General features: G+C 36.5%; 1 protein-coding gene across 1 annotated transcript in view; it reads left to right on the forward strand.

The window, feature by feature from the left end:
* LOC129223253 (uncharacterized) overlaps nucleotides 1-16765 on the forward strand; it is a 113172-nt gene that overhangs the window by 94278 nt on the left and 2129 nt on the right. Inside the window, 9 exon segments of the mRNA XM_054857819.1 lie at nucleotides 1380-2156; nucleotides 2158-2498; nucleotides 2618-2622; nucleotides 2714-3568; nucleotides 9588-9803; nucleotides 11599-11695; nucleotides 12409-12575; nucleotides 14424-14588; nucleotides 15243-15401. Coding sequence (XP_054713794.1) covers nucleotides 1380-2156; nucleotides 2158-2498; nucleotides 2618-2622; nucleotides 2714-3568; nucleotides 9588-9803; nucleotides 11599-11695; nucleotides 12409-12575; nucleotides 14424-14588; nucleotides 15243-15401 — 2782 coding nt within the window.

Below are 16765 nucleotides of genomic sequence, written 5' to 3' on the forward strand. Positions count from 1 at the left end.
TTCGCCAAATTAGAAATTAAAAATTTAGTACTTATATTTTAGAACAAAACAAGACTAAAAGTTACATTACAACAGAAAAAAATCTATTAAATCATAAATTAAGCCATCAAAATATAAAATAATAAGTCAGATATTTGAAAAAAAAAAAGTCATAAATTGTTAATATATTTAAAAATTTCACGACATATTATTAAATAAAATGAGCAAAAATGGTAACAGCCATTTAAGCAATGGGAAATTTTTTCGTCAATTTGGCATGCTACTTGCTATGATAATTACCCCAACAAAACAATTACCAAAATCTGGAATTATCTATCATACAGCACTACATTTATTTCGTCAACTAGAAAACCACCCGTCAAGGTATGACGGGTGAAAATTGCTTCTACATTGACTGTAGGGTGATAGTTTGATAGTTGAAATTGTAACCCTAACTCTAGTGGATTAACGCTAAACTCCAGTAGGTAACGTTCATTGTTGACCATTTTTTCGTTTCTTCATTCCCCTGAAATGACACAGTCTTACTAGTAAAGCAGTTAAGTGACTGGATTCAGTTCAGCCTTTTCACAATAAAGCTTTTCCCTGCATGTTAAACATTACCAAAACACATTATCAAATTATCATGCCGTGGAGTGAGTTTCATTGTTGAAACACGTGGGTTACTCGATCATCGGCTATTATTTATATGAGGATGGCTTAATTGGAACGGCTTTCTTCTTACCGTGGATATGATGATATTATTGATACCACAGCGCTACAATCCTCAGTTAAAATCACACTTATTAGAATTCTTTGCTGTAATGACGTTGTTTCTTAACCATTTGTAACGTATTTTTGATAAAATCTTTTCTAGGAATCAGGTTTATAAAATATTGATTTGTTTTTCATCTGCATTCCTTTGATCAAACTTCAAATTAACGGGGGGGGGGGGGGGGGAGCGGAAGCTAAGTATTTGAATTGAAAACACAATTTAAGCATCAAGAATAAGAAAAGGCTGAGGGGTAAAGGCATTAAATAGATTATCGGAAATTCATACAACTCAAATTCGAATTAGAAGGAGATTATATTTCAATAGTATATAAGGATTGCTAAAAAATAAAACTCTCTCCTCTGGAGAGGGGAGAGTTCAGAGGTAGACCCCCTCCCCTGTTCTCCTTAAAGAACAAAACTCGGTATATTCTGACTTTTTTCACTTTCGAGAAAACAAGGTACGTAATTTTTTGTAACCTAATGAAACATAATTATATTAATACATTCATTGACGTACTTTAATGTGTTTGTATTATGCGCTGCCGGCTGTGTGATTCTTTTAACCTTGTCTCTTTCCTTTCTCAACCTTTTATTACATTCCTGTAACATAACCGTTTCTTCTCTTTCAGTCGTTCGAGCGTGGACTTTGCCTCGGAGGAAGCTCTGGTGATTGGATACGGCGGAAACGATTACGATTCAGATCACTCTCCTTGGGAAATGGGATCGGATGATGAGTCAATCGATCTGGATCTTCTAGACGACACCGACGAAGACAGGAAGATCTCGAAACTCACGAAAAACAACACAGAGTTCAACTCTTTCAACAAGAATCTCCTCTCCATCGACGAATCTTCGAGTCAAGCCAAGAAAGAGGAGGAAAAACTCAACAGCATCAACAACAACGCCAACAATCCCGTGAAGAACACAGACAAGGCTTTGAATATTCTCGGCTGCGTGACTTATAACGACATTCAGTCCGAAAAGCCTGAAAAGAAATTGAATCAGTATTATTTCCCGTCGAGTACAGAAGCTTTGAAGTCCTATCTGCATGGGAATAATAACATAATTCTGATTGAGGATTCGCTAACGAAGAACAATAACGAGCGGTCTGATTTAAGTGATAATTTAAAGACGGAAAGTTCTACGAAAGAGGTGACCAAGTGCAATGGCTCTAATATTCTACTGAATGAAGATTTTACTCCGCTGAATACGAGGACTTATTCTTTTGTGTCGGAATTGAATAAAAATACCACAAGCGCTGAGCAGAGTTCAGATTCTGATTACTCTACTTGTCGCCACACTGCTGGTGATTCCACGGATTCGGAATCTTTCCACGATGCCGAGGAAAGAATCGCTCCGTGCAATTCGTTTCTTCATGGATCCTTTTCCTCCGAGAATTCCCGAACCTTCACTGGACAAGAAATACGATGCTGGATCATCAACATCTGGGGATGTTTCAAATTTTTCGGATGATTCAGATACACATGAATCCAACGAGAGAGCTTACAAGTCACGAGCTGTAAGGAGCTCTAAATCATCGCCCACATATGATTGTGCTCGCTCAGTGCCTCAAAAAGAATCAGATAGTAAAAGCAATAATGATGTTCCGATGAAAGACAACAAACAGAAATCATCGGTAAAAGACGTTAACACGTCATCAGTCACACCCCAGAAAAATCGAAGCTCTACTACTGTTCAAGTAAACAGAAATAATGAACCAGTTTCTAATAATAACAGCAAAAAACAAGGTATAACCAGCAAATAACAGTTCAAAAAGAAAATCTAGCAACGTCATTAAAGGCTCAGTCTGACTCTAAACTTCAAAATGAGAGTGTTATCCACAGTCCACAAGCGTTTAACGCAGCAGTATCAGTAAATCAAAATACCCGAAGTTTAACTGAAATAAATAAAACTAATAATTCTGGGGCTTATCAAGGTAAAGTTTGTAAATTAGCAGAACCAGCAATGGATACAATTGAAGAAAATATTCAGAAATATAACGCTAAAGAATCGAAGGAACGAATTTATGATGAACAGAATTGCGGAGAATTACAATTTTCAAAACTGCGACCAGAATTTGGATTCTGGCTTTCGATCATCAGATGAATCTCGTCAGGAATACGACGAAAATATGGACTATAATAAATCTCCCGATGTCATTGTCGACAGGCAGTCCAAACTCGCTGCTTTAGCTTTAGAACTAGAGTTGGCCCGCAGAAATTCGGCGGTGAAATCCACAAAAGTGAATTCAGTTCCAGAAATACCATCAGTCCCGCCTGAAGTTAAAACGAGATGTATTCCACAAGCTACTTCTACGCCAACGAATGCTTCCGAAAATTATCCAACTATCAAAAAGAATACAACTATAACTTCCAGAATGTCTTCACTGCCAGATGTCTTGCAAGAAACACCGACAAAGCAGAAGAAGAATAAGTTCTCTCTGAAGAAGTTACTCAAGAGAAACAAAGACAGCGCCAATTTCTCACTCACGAGTAAAGATCTCAATCCAAAAGCTTGGAAAAAGCAGACCTTTGATCGTTCCAGGTTGAGCCTGGAAATAGTACACCCGATGGACATGACCAGCGATCCGCCCACCAGCACAGAAAGCACTCCATCAGAAGAGCATCGACAAATTGTATCGACCCACCCTCGGCGACTTGTCTTCAAGTCTTCAAGCCGTGCACGTAGTTTGTCTGCTTTGCCACAACTTTCCAATGAGTTCTCAGATGATTCTGGTTGTGCTCTGTTGGAATGCCGAAAAATGGATACAGTTCCTGCAAGGAAAGCCGGGACGGTGGCCGAACGAAAGAAGAACAGGGTAAGAGTACGCTTAGTATAAATTAACAATGGTGATAATGACTTTTATTTGAAGTGGGTGACAATCAAAAATTCAATTTCTAAATTTTAGGGCTGTCGTAGGTTTGTAGTTTCACCAATTGCTTTAAGCAATTTTTCTATTGTTACCAAGCTAGAAAGAAAACAAAGTCTCCAGATCAAGTGACTTATATTTAACGGAAAAGTACTGGAACGTTTATACCGTCACGAATTTGCTTCTCCCCTATTCGCACAAGTACACTATTTTTGCGCGAAAAAAATATAATTAATTAAGCATAGGGAAAATGAATATCTTCTTAGTTTTTTGCTTTGAGGAATAGAAAAAAAAATTGAGTTCAAAACGAAATTCATTTCTACGCATGCTTAATATTGAAGAAGACAAATAATTGATTAGACGATTTGATTCAGCAAATTTTAACAGTTGAAATAAAATTAACAGCTTAACTTAGATACAGAGGTAGCTAAAGTTACAAAATCGAAATTGGTACACAGATAGGGCTGCCGGGACTCTAGTTTTCGATTAGGCTGACATGACCTCTTGCCTGCCCATTCGGGAAAGTAAGGTCGTTTATTTTTGGACCATCTTGTTGTGTGTGTGTGTGTGTGTGTGTATATATATGGTGTTTTTTTTTTTTTAAAAGAACATTTCAAGCATTTTCCGTCAGAAATATTTCACAGAAACAATCAAGTCAAAATATGCAATTGTGAACAATATTTATAAGGAGTACTGCAATAAACTATCTGCGTTTAATATGAAAACGGCAAGTAATTGTAAGCAAATACCGCGTGTTTTATTGATAACTAGCGGTACCCGCACGGCTTTGCCCGTAATAGAAAATTAAATGGTCATTTGATTCCCCTGTATGTTTACAAATAATGGATAATGAATTTCTCACCAATATGCTATGTTATTTGCTCGTCCATAGGATGTTAACGTCCATGGTATGGTAATTTACTCGTCCATGTTATGATAATTCGCTCGGTAAAATAGGCTTAAAACCGGAATAGAAAAAGATCAAAGTCGAATTTTCGAAAAATCACTATGAGATGCTCATCTCTACCCTATGCTACGAATTAATTTTGTGCCAAATTTCATGAAAATCGGCCGAACGGTCTAGGCGCTATGCGCGTAACAGACATCCAGACTTTTAGCTTTATTATTAGTAAAGAATATTATTTAATTAACTTTTATAGTCCACAATGTTAGTTCTCAGTGGGACTTTTGCAAGAACTTACCTACGTACACTCCAAAATGTAATTTCTTTGAAATAACATTAATTGTCGAACAGTTATGCTAAAAAAAGAAAGAAAAAGTTACAAGAAAAATAAGCATAGCTGTGGTACATTGCATAGTAATTTTATTTATTTAAAGACGTTCTACTCACGTGCTAAAAAAGAACAGCAACAAAACTAATGAGAACAAGATACAAGGTTATTTTTAATAGATAAGCGATTAATTAAATTTAATACTTTACAAAGCAAAAAAAAAGGCGTTCTGTGCGGTGAATGTCTAATAAGTTACTTGTTCCGGTTCACTGAAAACTGTTACTACATTTTATTGGGGTAAGGAAACAGTAACAGTAGTGTCTCGGTCTAATTTAAAATCGTCTTCGAAGATCTAGTTTTCTAGCCGTCAAAACCAATGAATTGAGTTAACGATCCACCTTGGAAGAAGCAATATCAAGCAGAATTAAAAGGTTTTTTTTTTCTTTTTTGAGTATAACGTTACAGAATGAGCTCTCCAACGCAAATAACAAGGAGCTAATTTATGCAAAGCATTTTAATTAGGCGTTTTCTAAAGACTCATTCAACTCTAGTTCAATGATTTTTTAATATGATTTATAAGCGTTTGGTTGTTGCGCTTTTAACAAGAGAACATTTAATTATTATGAAAGGGCTTTAGAAGTTATATCCTTGTAAAGATTAGTAATATCCGGCAGAGCGTCAAAACTCTGGACTAATTGGGACTATTTGTAGTTCGGATTAGTTATCAAAATGGAAATTCAGAACAAATTTAAATTGGACACCTCAATGTTAGCGAAGGGAAAGGCATGGGAACGTCTTTGGAATAGTGGATCCACTGTTCGGGACCTCCCACGAAGTACTGATACCATTTTTCGTCTTATAATGGAACACGATGGCCTCAATGCCAATCTTTTTAAAATATGACTGAAGGACTCGCCGGCCTGCAGTCTATGGAATTATGGTCTCCAAATGGGTAGTTGCCATTTAGACACGTGCTGTGTACTTAAAAATTTTAATTGCATTGCTCAAAATAGAGTAAGAGCCCATGACAACCATACCTACGTCATAGTATAAAGGTCCAAAAATTTTCTGCGTAAGGACATCACTGCAGGTCAGAAAGGTTCGTTATTATTTAAGCTGAGTGGCGCTGGCTTTGGCAGGAAACAGCTAGTCAAGTTGCGTTAAAAGCTGAGTCATTCCATACCAAGTGACCTCGTCGTCTCCACCCGACCATTTCCGATTTGAACGAAATTTTACAAAGGTGCAGACATGCCTTTGAAAGTCACTTGTACAAATTTTCATCTTCCAAGACCCAAATCCTGAGGATCTAGGATCATTAAAAAAAAAGGGTTTCAAAATAACGGATCAGCTTTGTGAAACGAATTTCCATGTTTGGCACGGTTTCCCAATTAGAGGCGATTTTGGTGTCCACTTTTTTTTTTCCTTTTTAAGGTATCCTAGATGCTCATGATTTGTGTCTTGGAAGCAGAAAACTTGCATAGGTTAGTTTCAAAGGCATGTTTTCACCTTTTTAAAATGTCCTCTAAATCCGAGCTTGTTGGATGGGGACTACTGGGTCAAGCGACATGAAATGAACATGAATCCATGATGTTCGGCTTTTTGCAATCTTACGCACCTTTGCTACTTGTTTCCTGCCAAAGTCAGCGCGACTCAGCTAAAACAATAGCGGATCTTTCTCACCAGCCGTGATGTCCCTTACGCAGAAAAAAAATTGGGTCTTTATACTATGACGTAGGTCTGGCACTCATGGGTTCTTGGACTATAAGAACTGGGAAGCCAGAAGGCAAACGACTTAAGTATTTAAATCTGGCATTTGTATAAATGATCGTGAGTATTCTTAGCTTGTTCTGCCTAATCTATAGCCGGCGGGTCATATTGATCTCGGGAAGCTGATCCATGAAGCCTGTTGTTATTGCTTGAAAGGTGAGAGGATATCTCCGATTCCAAAGAAATCGAGGGGGATCTCAGCATCTCCGCTAAGATTCATTTGAGTCTGATATTTTTTAATTTGGTATTAGTTCTTGTTTTATATTCTCTATTGAATGATACTATTTTGTTTTCATTGTTTTCTGGTTCACTTTTCCAAAATTCTTTCTTAGAACCTATTTTTCTCCCCTTATTTTCCCCCCCTTTTTAAATTGCATAGAAGAAAGCTACTATTGCCAATACTTCCAAGAAAAAAACATTTGAAATCTTTTTTAAGTAGCTATTCGTAATTACTGTGTGTTAGTTCTCTCAGGTCGACTACGCTACATATTAACCAAAACTGGAGGGGGTATGTAATTCGTAGTAAGAGGCTGTCCACAAATGATGTCATGCTTTGAAGGCGGAGGGGGTTCGTAAAATTGTGACAAGGCGGAGGGAGGGGAAACAAGAAGTGTGACAGCATTCATTTTTCAGAGGAATAGGTTGATGAAAAATAGCTTGACATGTGACAGACGGAAGGAGGGATAAGGTGAAGTGGGACAAAGGGCGGAAAGGGTCGAAAATCGTGAAAAAAAAAATTAAATAAATAAAATAAAGAGCCTCATTTATGGACAGCCCCTGATTGCGGGATCGTATGCAGAGAGGGGATGTTTTTTTTCCCTCCTAAAGAATGAAGGAATAAAAACCTGGGGAATCGGAATGGAAAAAAAACCTAAAGTTTCACCACACACGATTTGTTATTGTTATACTTTTCGCCTATAGCGTCACAACGTGAGGTTATGAGGTCTGGTAAGCTTACTTCAGCAGAACGCTCATAGTGTGAACGGTATGTGTCACCTAGGCGTCAGGGCCCGAATGAAGGAAATTGGACCTAAACACCATCCGAATCGTGCTGACAGATGAGCAGTCGTGTCGCAACCTATGACGAATGACCCAGATCTGTCGGGATACGGAATTTACGATCGTGGAGACAAAATATCGTCTGCCAAAACCGCATGAACACGAACACGCGAGGTGGGTGCGCTCGATTGAAGCGTATTTGGCGGATCACTCAGTCGGCAAATGATGGAAATTATTGTAATTTGGGACCGGTTGGTTTTTTATCTGTAGACCTAGTTTGCTATCGTGTCGGAGATGAAAAATGTCGTGCATGAGTGTTTCTGGGATTAGAAAATAGATTTATATTGGTATTTGTTACGCGTTTTAAATTTAAGGATTTCGAATGGTCGGCCGTAAACAGAAAACGGCACTTTTGTTGTCATTGCTGAATTTAGATACCACCAATTCGTAATTATTTCACGGTTAGCAAAAACATTTTTTTCTTAATTCTATTTTTTTTTAAGTCCGAAGCCCAGGACTTTTTGGGTTTTTTCAAGAAAAATGTAAAAACCCAGTTGTTTTTTGTTGCTTTTTTTGGGGGGGGGGGGGGGGAGGTGGTTCAAAGAAAACTTTTTTTTTTTTTTTGGTTTCTTAAGGGAAAGGTAGGGGCATTTTTTAAGGAAAATACCAATAAGATTTTTTTTTCTGAAACATGTAGAGGAAAAGGCGTAAATATGGTCACCATCTCTTTTGACCATGGCTTTTAAACTCTTTCAATTCGAAAAAATTCTTCGTTCTAGATTTTTGTCTTTGATCAACAACTACAACATGTATGTGCTACAGCATAGAAACTAGAAGGCAAAACAATGATTAATGTCAAAGATTTCATTTCAAAAACGATGATTTACAAAAAACATTGAAAAAAGCCTCAGAAAAAAATGGGGTATAAATATGGGCCCCCTTCAAAAAAGTCACAAAAAATAATTTTAAAACTAAATAAAACTATGCAAAATGGTAGAGAGTTTATTTATTACATGATAAAAAATATTTACAGAAATCGCAAACATAACTGACTCTTTCAGGACCTGTACAATCTAAGTGTACCCACATTTGGCACATAAGACGTTTCAACAACACCTCTACCCGAGTGCCTTTAGAAAGTTTTCCATTGCGAAAGATGCAAGTTGCATTGCTTGAGAAATATTTCTGTTGTTTAAAAAAAAAAAAAAAAAAAAAAGAAATGGCACTGTTTGACCACGGATTGTATATAAAGGCAAACATCCGTTTTACAGGCGAAAATAGATGAATCTATTAGTTTTCAGGGATGTCAGCTTTTGGAGATGTAATTAAGCTGAGTCTCATTCAGATGAGCAGAACACGAGCATCAAATTTTTACTTTTCCTCCTCATTCAGATAGACTCATTTTAACTGAACGTTGGCCAATTCCATACAATCCATGGTTAGACAGTATAATTATAAGAAATTGTATCCGGGCTAACTGAGGGCTGAAGGCAAACTGATGAAAATCTGGATAATTCGAGTAATAAGCAAAAAAAAAAAAAAACACGTTCTAAAATAAATAAGCGGACTTCTCTTCTGAAACAGCTATAAATAATACTTCGCAACAAAATTACATAGGATTGTTTTGGGCAAACACTTTATTATTTGTCAGCTACCGTGCTGTAGGACTGACGTTTCAAGTACGCCAAGCTGTTTGTTAGATTATTATAATGTATTGTACGATCTATGCAAGAATTGTACATTTAAGCAAAATAAAAAGCGAAAGTCCGACGTACTTACAGTTCTGTATTTGCCACCATAATTTAAAATTATTATTTAAGTAAACATAAAACATTTCTAAAACTCTACAACTTTGATCCGGATTAACCGGAGATCCGGAAAAACGAGGTTCTACAGTATATTTTATTTATCTATTTATTGATGTTTTGCAACTTTATCCAGTGCTATAACAAAGTTTTTTTTATCCACAGCCATCTCTGGTGCGAACGCCATCTTGCTCAGCTCTCCCTAACAGGCCGGTGCTCGCCAGTCCTCCTCCGCACACGGAGAAGACACCGCCGCCCAAACCACCGCCACCACCCAAGGGTAAAGTCACGCAGCCGCCGCCACCACCGCCTCCGCATGTGATCCGGGCTCCCAAGTCCAGCCCGCCCCTTGTCACTCCGGCTCGACCACCTCCTCCAAAAGTAAGTAGATCCTTAAGGCCTGCCTATTTTTTGATTTTAACCCTTTTGTGCTAGCATGATTCCGAATGGAATAGTTTTCGATCGTGAATCACAACACCTTGCCAAATGTTAGGGTGTTCATACATCGTGTATTAAACATTTTGCCCCAATTTTAAACAGTAATATTTTTTAATAAGAAAGTATGACAGTAATAATGTTACAATGTTACCCCAGGGGTCCCTCGTACCTACAATTGGATGGTTTATCAGTTATGAAAGTAATAGAATAAGAGTAAAAAACTCACTGAGAACTCAAGTTTCACCAATAAATATTTTATGCATTGACCACGCAGCACAGACACACGCGTATAACATAAAGTTGAATTCGTCAACTCAACACTTACTGCAAAACATTAATAGATTGCCACTGTTTCTAATTACTTGTGTGAATTTTTCGGAGGAATTGCGTAACGGAACGTGTGATTTCCTGCACACATCAGTGAGCTAAAACGCGTACTAGAAGCAGTGGCTCTGTGGCATTACCTTGTAGTATGTAGAAGATATTGATAAATTTAACTCGTTTTGATGCTATGTGTGTGCCGACGGTAGTTACCTTAAAGATTTATAGTTCCACAGAAAGAGCTAAAATAGTGTGTTTAACAGTGTGATAATAGTGTGTGTGCTTGACTGTTTTTCACTTTGTTCTATTCCTTCCACTAAAAAAAAAATATTACGGGTTAAATCGGGTTATTTCAACTTTTCAACGGTATTATATTGTTTCTTATGACTGAACAAAAATTGAATTGCAAATAGAACAAGATCTACAGAAAATATCCCCAACATTACATTATCAACATGCTGATGGTTAAACATCTTAAAGCAAATCCTTATAACTCTTCATCTTAAACCAAATTTTTAATAAAAAGAAACCAGATACGATTCATATTTCAATGAATTTCAAAACATGAACACAATCTCCAATTAATGTCGATCTACGACTTTTCCGGAACGAGATAAAGAATTAAAACTACCACTTTTACCCATCTTTCTTCAAGTTTTATATCGTATTTTAACGAAAAAAAACACACACACACACACACACAAATAAGATGAATTAGCCACCCCCGAGAAATTGCCGCTCGGGGCAATTTCTGACTCCCGGCTTGCCCCCCCCCCCCAGACCCGGCACTGTGTCCACTAAAACAATTACAGTAGAATACCTTTATAATTCCGACCCACAAAACGCATAACTTTTCAGAAGTAAACACAGTTAATCAGTTTATTTATATATATTTTTTAAGTACTTTATTTTGCTTTGTAAATAAAGTTTTTAATAATAAATAGTATTTACAGAATAATTTTAAATAATAATTAGTATTTACAGAAAAAAGTACCGAATTGGTTTAGATTAGAAAATGCAGCTGTTATGCAAACCATTAAGCTAAGGAGGCGTTAGCTAACCTAAGTGAGGGCACCAAAGTACCCTTACCTTCTTCTGATTATGAAACATTTATTTGTGAATGATAATATGCATATTTAATTGCATAATTCGAAATTCAATACTTATTGAAGTACAAACTTATTCTCATGCGCAAATATATTCATATATTCTGAATATCATTTTCTAAATTTGTGAAATGATCTGTATAATGCCAAAAGCTATTTTACGCAAAACTTCTAGACTCAAAGTGCATGTGCATTAATTATAATGGTCAGACAGAACAGACAAAATGAATATCGTTATTTTAACTACTTACTTTTCTATATTTTTTTCGTATATTGGTATCAACTATATATAAAAATTATTTTCTCATTAGATTCCAGAACTGAAAGCTCGATCAACGCCATCTGGTGATTCTTCGAAGCAAGAATCGGTGGAGCAACACAAAGGAGACAAAGAGTATGCTAATTTGGGTAAGATTTTCGTTCCCTTTCAACTAACCTTGACAGAGTTAGTTGCGCATCAGCAGTGCTCGGCTGAATTCGTCTGAAAACGAAACTGGCGTTGAAATCGAACTTAAAGCAAGAATATAAACTTTTTGCCATCTATGTCCGTTGGTATACATCGAAAGGTGGGACTCTTATATTGAACAATAACTGGCAAAACCACCTAAAAATGGCTAACTTTTGGGCGCACCTACTTAATGAGCATCGAGCATATACTCTATATCGTATGTAATTGGCGGTCTCTATGGCCTCAGGCATCGAACCTGGGATCCTCCGATCAAGAGTATGACATTCTAACTACTAGGCTTTCCACGGCTCGAGCTGTAAACTATCTAAAAAAAATTCTAGATATCAACAAATGGCTGATATTGAAAACCACAGCTAATTACTAACCACAGACAAACCACTATGAAAAAAATTTCATACTGCTCTTAGTTTTAAATATTATAATAATAAAAATAAAACTATACTTTATTAACCGAAAACCATATTGAGTTCGAGCCTCGTATGATCGTATGTCTTATGGTAAATCAGGCACTAGAGATGTCCCTTGGTTCTTCAGCAAATAAGACGAAATCATGCTGTTTGAGTTCCCTAAATAGCTTTTATTTTTGTAACATGAACTAATGCAGCCATTTTCTCGTCGAATACTATGCTCAACTTGCAGTTGCTTTTGGCAGGAGACATCCGTTCCTTGTTGACCCCGAAGAAGCCCCAACGTCCATCCGCTGTCTCTGCCGTCAGAGAAAATGAGATGGAGACCAAGAAAAGTCCCGAGAGGATCTACGAGACCTTACAAGTCACAGAAGAAGAGGAGGACCATTACACTTACCTTGATGATACGGAGGTAAAAAAAAAGGAGGAAAAGCGGTAAAATTATTGTTTTGAAAAAAGTTCAAGCTCTGGGCAAAGATTCGCGAGTTCTCTTCATCAGTATTTTTACTGGGATAGCAAAGAATTGTCTACATAAGAAATAACACTTTCAAGGGTTGGTGTGAATAAAACCATAACTTCCTGGGTTTATATAGGAAATGGTCAGGGCCGCGCCGTCCCTATGTGCAAGGTCGTGCATCGCACGAGGGCGTTAGACTCAAAAAGGCGCCGAGCTCTGTTAGGTTTAAACTTATGATGTTGGGGTAAAATTTTAATTTCTTTTAAAAAGAAATCTTTGAACTAAAGTTTTTCATTAGTTATAGCTAATTCCTTTTCTAGTTCGCCTGATATGACTCCTCCGAATCTCTTTCCCACACCAAAAGCATTACCGAGCATCAGAAATTTTGTTTCCAGCTCTTTAATTATGCAAAATTAAAAGGAATCCCGAATACCAAACATAATCGCTTGAAACTGCGTTCAAAAATCACCTAGAATTGCGTTTTTAGAGCTTCAATTTCGAAAGATTGCCGGCTCTAATGTTACTAAATATGGTCGTCATACAATTGCTTTTTTTAGACTTCAATTTCAGGAAATATTCGGGCAAGGTCCTTCGACCCGCTTTCCTTTAACATTATAAAAAGCCTTTGAGAACCTCTCCTCCTAATATCATGAAATATTGCTTAGGACCTCAATTTTGGAAAAAAATCCAGGGGAGAGCTCCCCAATCCCCTTCCCGTAAAAATCTTCAAAGTTGTCTACAATTGCATTTTTGGAAGTTAAATTTCGAAAAGTTGAAGGGGAGAGGAGAAATTGATTTGTATCTATTTAAAAAAAAAGATCGGAGAGAGCCCCCGAGTTTCATCCCTTATTCTAAATTTAATAAATATATCCTACAATCGCGTTTTAAGACTTCAACTTCTACAAAATTCCACGGAGCACCTCGTACCTTTTCCCTCAATAGCACCACCACAGACTGTCTAAAATTGCGTTTTTAAAGCTAAAAGTTTCAAATTTTTTCCGGAGTTTTTTTTTTTTTTTTAATGCACCAAATAAAATATTTTCTAGTTGCATCACTGCTCCTGTTGTCATGTTTTTACAGTTATAAAAGTTTTTCAATTAGAGATAAGATAATATTCAAAGCGCCGTGCCGTTAACTTGATTTTTTTTTTTTTTTTTTCCAAAACGCATTATTTGGATATCAGTGGAACTGCTGAACTCGAAATAATTTCGAGATTTGAAGTAAAAATGTGCACCATATTCCAAATTTAAACATTCACACAGTATTTTCTGAATAAATTAAATGCCAAACGCATTCTTTTCCATTTTATATCTGTCTACAAAACCTCACTCCAGGTGCTTACTATATTTTTCCCAAACGCCAGTGCATAAGGGCGCTCAAAAGACATTGCACGACGGCGCCGATCAGGCTTGGTGCGGGCCTGGAAATGGTCCATCCTGGATGTTTCTAGTTAAAGTTTTAGCGACATATCCACGTTTCTTCTGAAAGCCTACACACAAGGAAAATTGCAGCACAATATATGTCCACAGGTTGAAATCTTTTTTTTTTTTTTTTTTCTGTACTAAGTTAACCAACAAGCAAAGGCGTGCATGAAAATGAAAACCTGATTTTTGTATTTATTTTTAAATGAAGCTCGCATGCTGAAAGCGAATAACATTTTTGCTCATTTAAGTCTTTCAAACAATCTACTTTTTAACTTTTTCCCATTGTCAGCAAAATTTCAGTTTTTTTTTATAGTTATTTTTTTTACGTTAGAACACTTTATCTTATTTTAATGGACTTTCGTTTTTATTCTTCTTTCAGCTCAAGACATCTAAGAAACTAGAAGCAGGAGCTAAAGAAACTACTACAAGTGTTAAAACGAATGGTGAAACTTTACCTAGTGGAAGACCATGGTTGGACCTGCAAACAAGTTATGAAGCTATTGCAGCAGCCAATTATGAGTCATTGGCAGAGCTTATTACGACGGTAAGTTCAAAACTCTTTCCTATACAAATCAATGACTTAGTCCAATTTAAGAGAGAATGCCATAGACTATTTACAAGGGGTGGATTTGGGCGTAAAACCCCCTTGAAAGTCAGAAATGTTCCTTTTTTGGCCATAGAAAAGAACTAAAATTAACCATATCTCTCTCCGAAATTTTTTCATGGCGACTGCTACTCAGTACAGTAGTGTAGCTACTGCTACGCAACTGTATTTAGCAACATAAGTTGGTAAATACAGTAGCGTAGCCATGACTGATTCTTTTCAGTAAGTTTGTTAAGGTTCAGGAGATGACATTCCCCCCCCCCCCCTTGTTTGAGGGAGGGGAGGACATATTGTCTCTGCTCATGAAGAGTGAGTAAGTTTTGTATTTGTAATGATACAATGAAAACAATCTTAGCCCCACTACTATAATCCGAGTCTTCTGGTATCCTACAAACTGAACATCCAGGGCCAGAGAAATACAGAAAGATTGAATACTTTAGCAGTAAATTGACGTCTTTAGCTATTTAAAAACCTCCAACCAATAAGCTCTAACAGTAAATTTTGCTGATTTGTAGCAAATTTATGAAATGTGACTGTGATTATGAAGTAAGTTAAATGTAGGCTGACTTAAAATTTTTTTTCATTGTTTTGCAGTCACTGACTGAAGGAATAGAATACTTCCAGAAAGCTGGTCGATCATTCAAATGGAATGATTTTGTCATGGAGGATGAAGAACCATCGCAAATCATCAGGGAGCGTTTTATTTACAATGGATTTTGTAAGAATGAATCTCAAGATAAAATCACTTTAATGGTAAGATTATTATAATTATTTCAGTACACTCACTGCTTTTCATTAACATTAATTCAAGACAATCAGGGGGATTCTTGAACCAGGTAAATTTCTGCCGATGCCATTTCCAACTAGCCACGTAAACGAAATCGCATCCCATTCACAAATCAGATGTGAAACTTACTATGTGACTGAGTTAAAAACAGCAGCAAAGTTGAAATAAAGGCATTCGAGAACTGAAGGTTACTATTCTATTAAGTTATAATAATAGAATCCAGAGGGTTCATTAAAAGTTTAGGGGGGAGGGGAAGGGAGGTTAAGAGGTTTTGTCTCATTTGGGGGTGGAAGGGGGGAGGTACTCCTTAACATTTAAAGGGCCGCGCCAGCTCTTTCTTGAAGTGATGGGCATCTGTAGAATCAGTCCAGGTTTCTACAGCGTGACTCCCACATGAGGCACAGGAGAGGGAGGGTTAAAATCCAAAAGACTTCAAATTCAAATTCTTCAAACGACAAACAAAAGTGCTCATACAAACAGGGCTTAATTTGCATGGGAGCCCACAAGAGTTCAATGCCTGTACTGGTTTTCTATTATATATGAATTTTTATACAGCGTGTCTCAGTTTAAACTGCAAAACCTATATTTTTTGCAAACGTTAGTCCTAGATGCATACTTCTAGTTGTAAAAATGGTCAAAATAAGGTTCAGAGTAAAGGTATTGAAACTTTGAAGCAAAAAAGAAAATTTGTGAAAAAATATGAAACTTAACTCTTACATGGTTCTTAAGTTTCCTACATTGCATTTAGGAAAATCACAGCATGAAAAAACTATTCAAACACAAAAAAATTGACATTAGTACAACCAATATTCACCGAGATATGAAATTATGCATTTTGGGTACTTACAGCACTTTACATAAGTAGTCAAGTACACCTAGGGTTTAAAACTATATGTATGTGTAGAGTGATTTTTCAGACTGTACAAGCTTTTGGAGTGTTTTAACGCATCACAGCATAACATTTGCATTTATTTTTCAATAGCAGTGAAAAATATTTTGACTTAAACAACGTGTCATTCTTCTTCTCTGAAAAGGGGGAACTATTCCACTCTCATCTTTTACACAGGCACTATAATTTTGTACTGACTTAAACTTTGGTTGCAAACATTTCAAATTTTTTGTGTTGCTATCATTTTTCAATCAAAAATATTTCTCTAAATGCAATGTAAGAGACTTGGGAACCATATAAAAAATTAGATTTTTTATTTTTTGACGTATCTTATTTTTTCAAAAAAAAAATCTAATGATGGCATTGCAGCAGACAATGAAAACGTTGAAATGCTATGACATAAAGAAATAGAGTTGAATTTCATAATATATCCACATTTAA

The sequence above is a fragment of the Uloborus diversus genome, chromosome 5, assembly GCF_026930045.1.
Source record: "Uloborus diversus isolate 005 chromosome 5, Udiv.v.3.1, whole genome shotgun sequence".
NCBI classification, from domain to species: Eukaryota; Metazoa; Arthropoda; class Arachnida; order Araneae; family Uloboridae; genus Uloborus; species Uloborus diversus.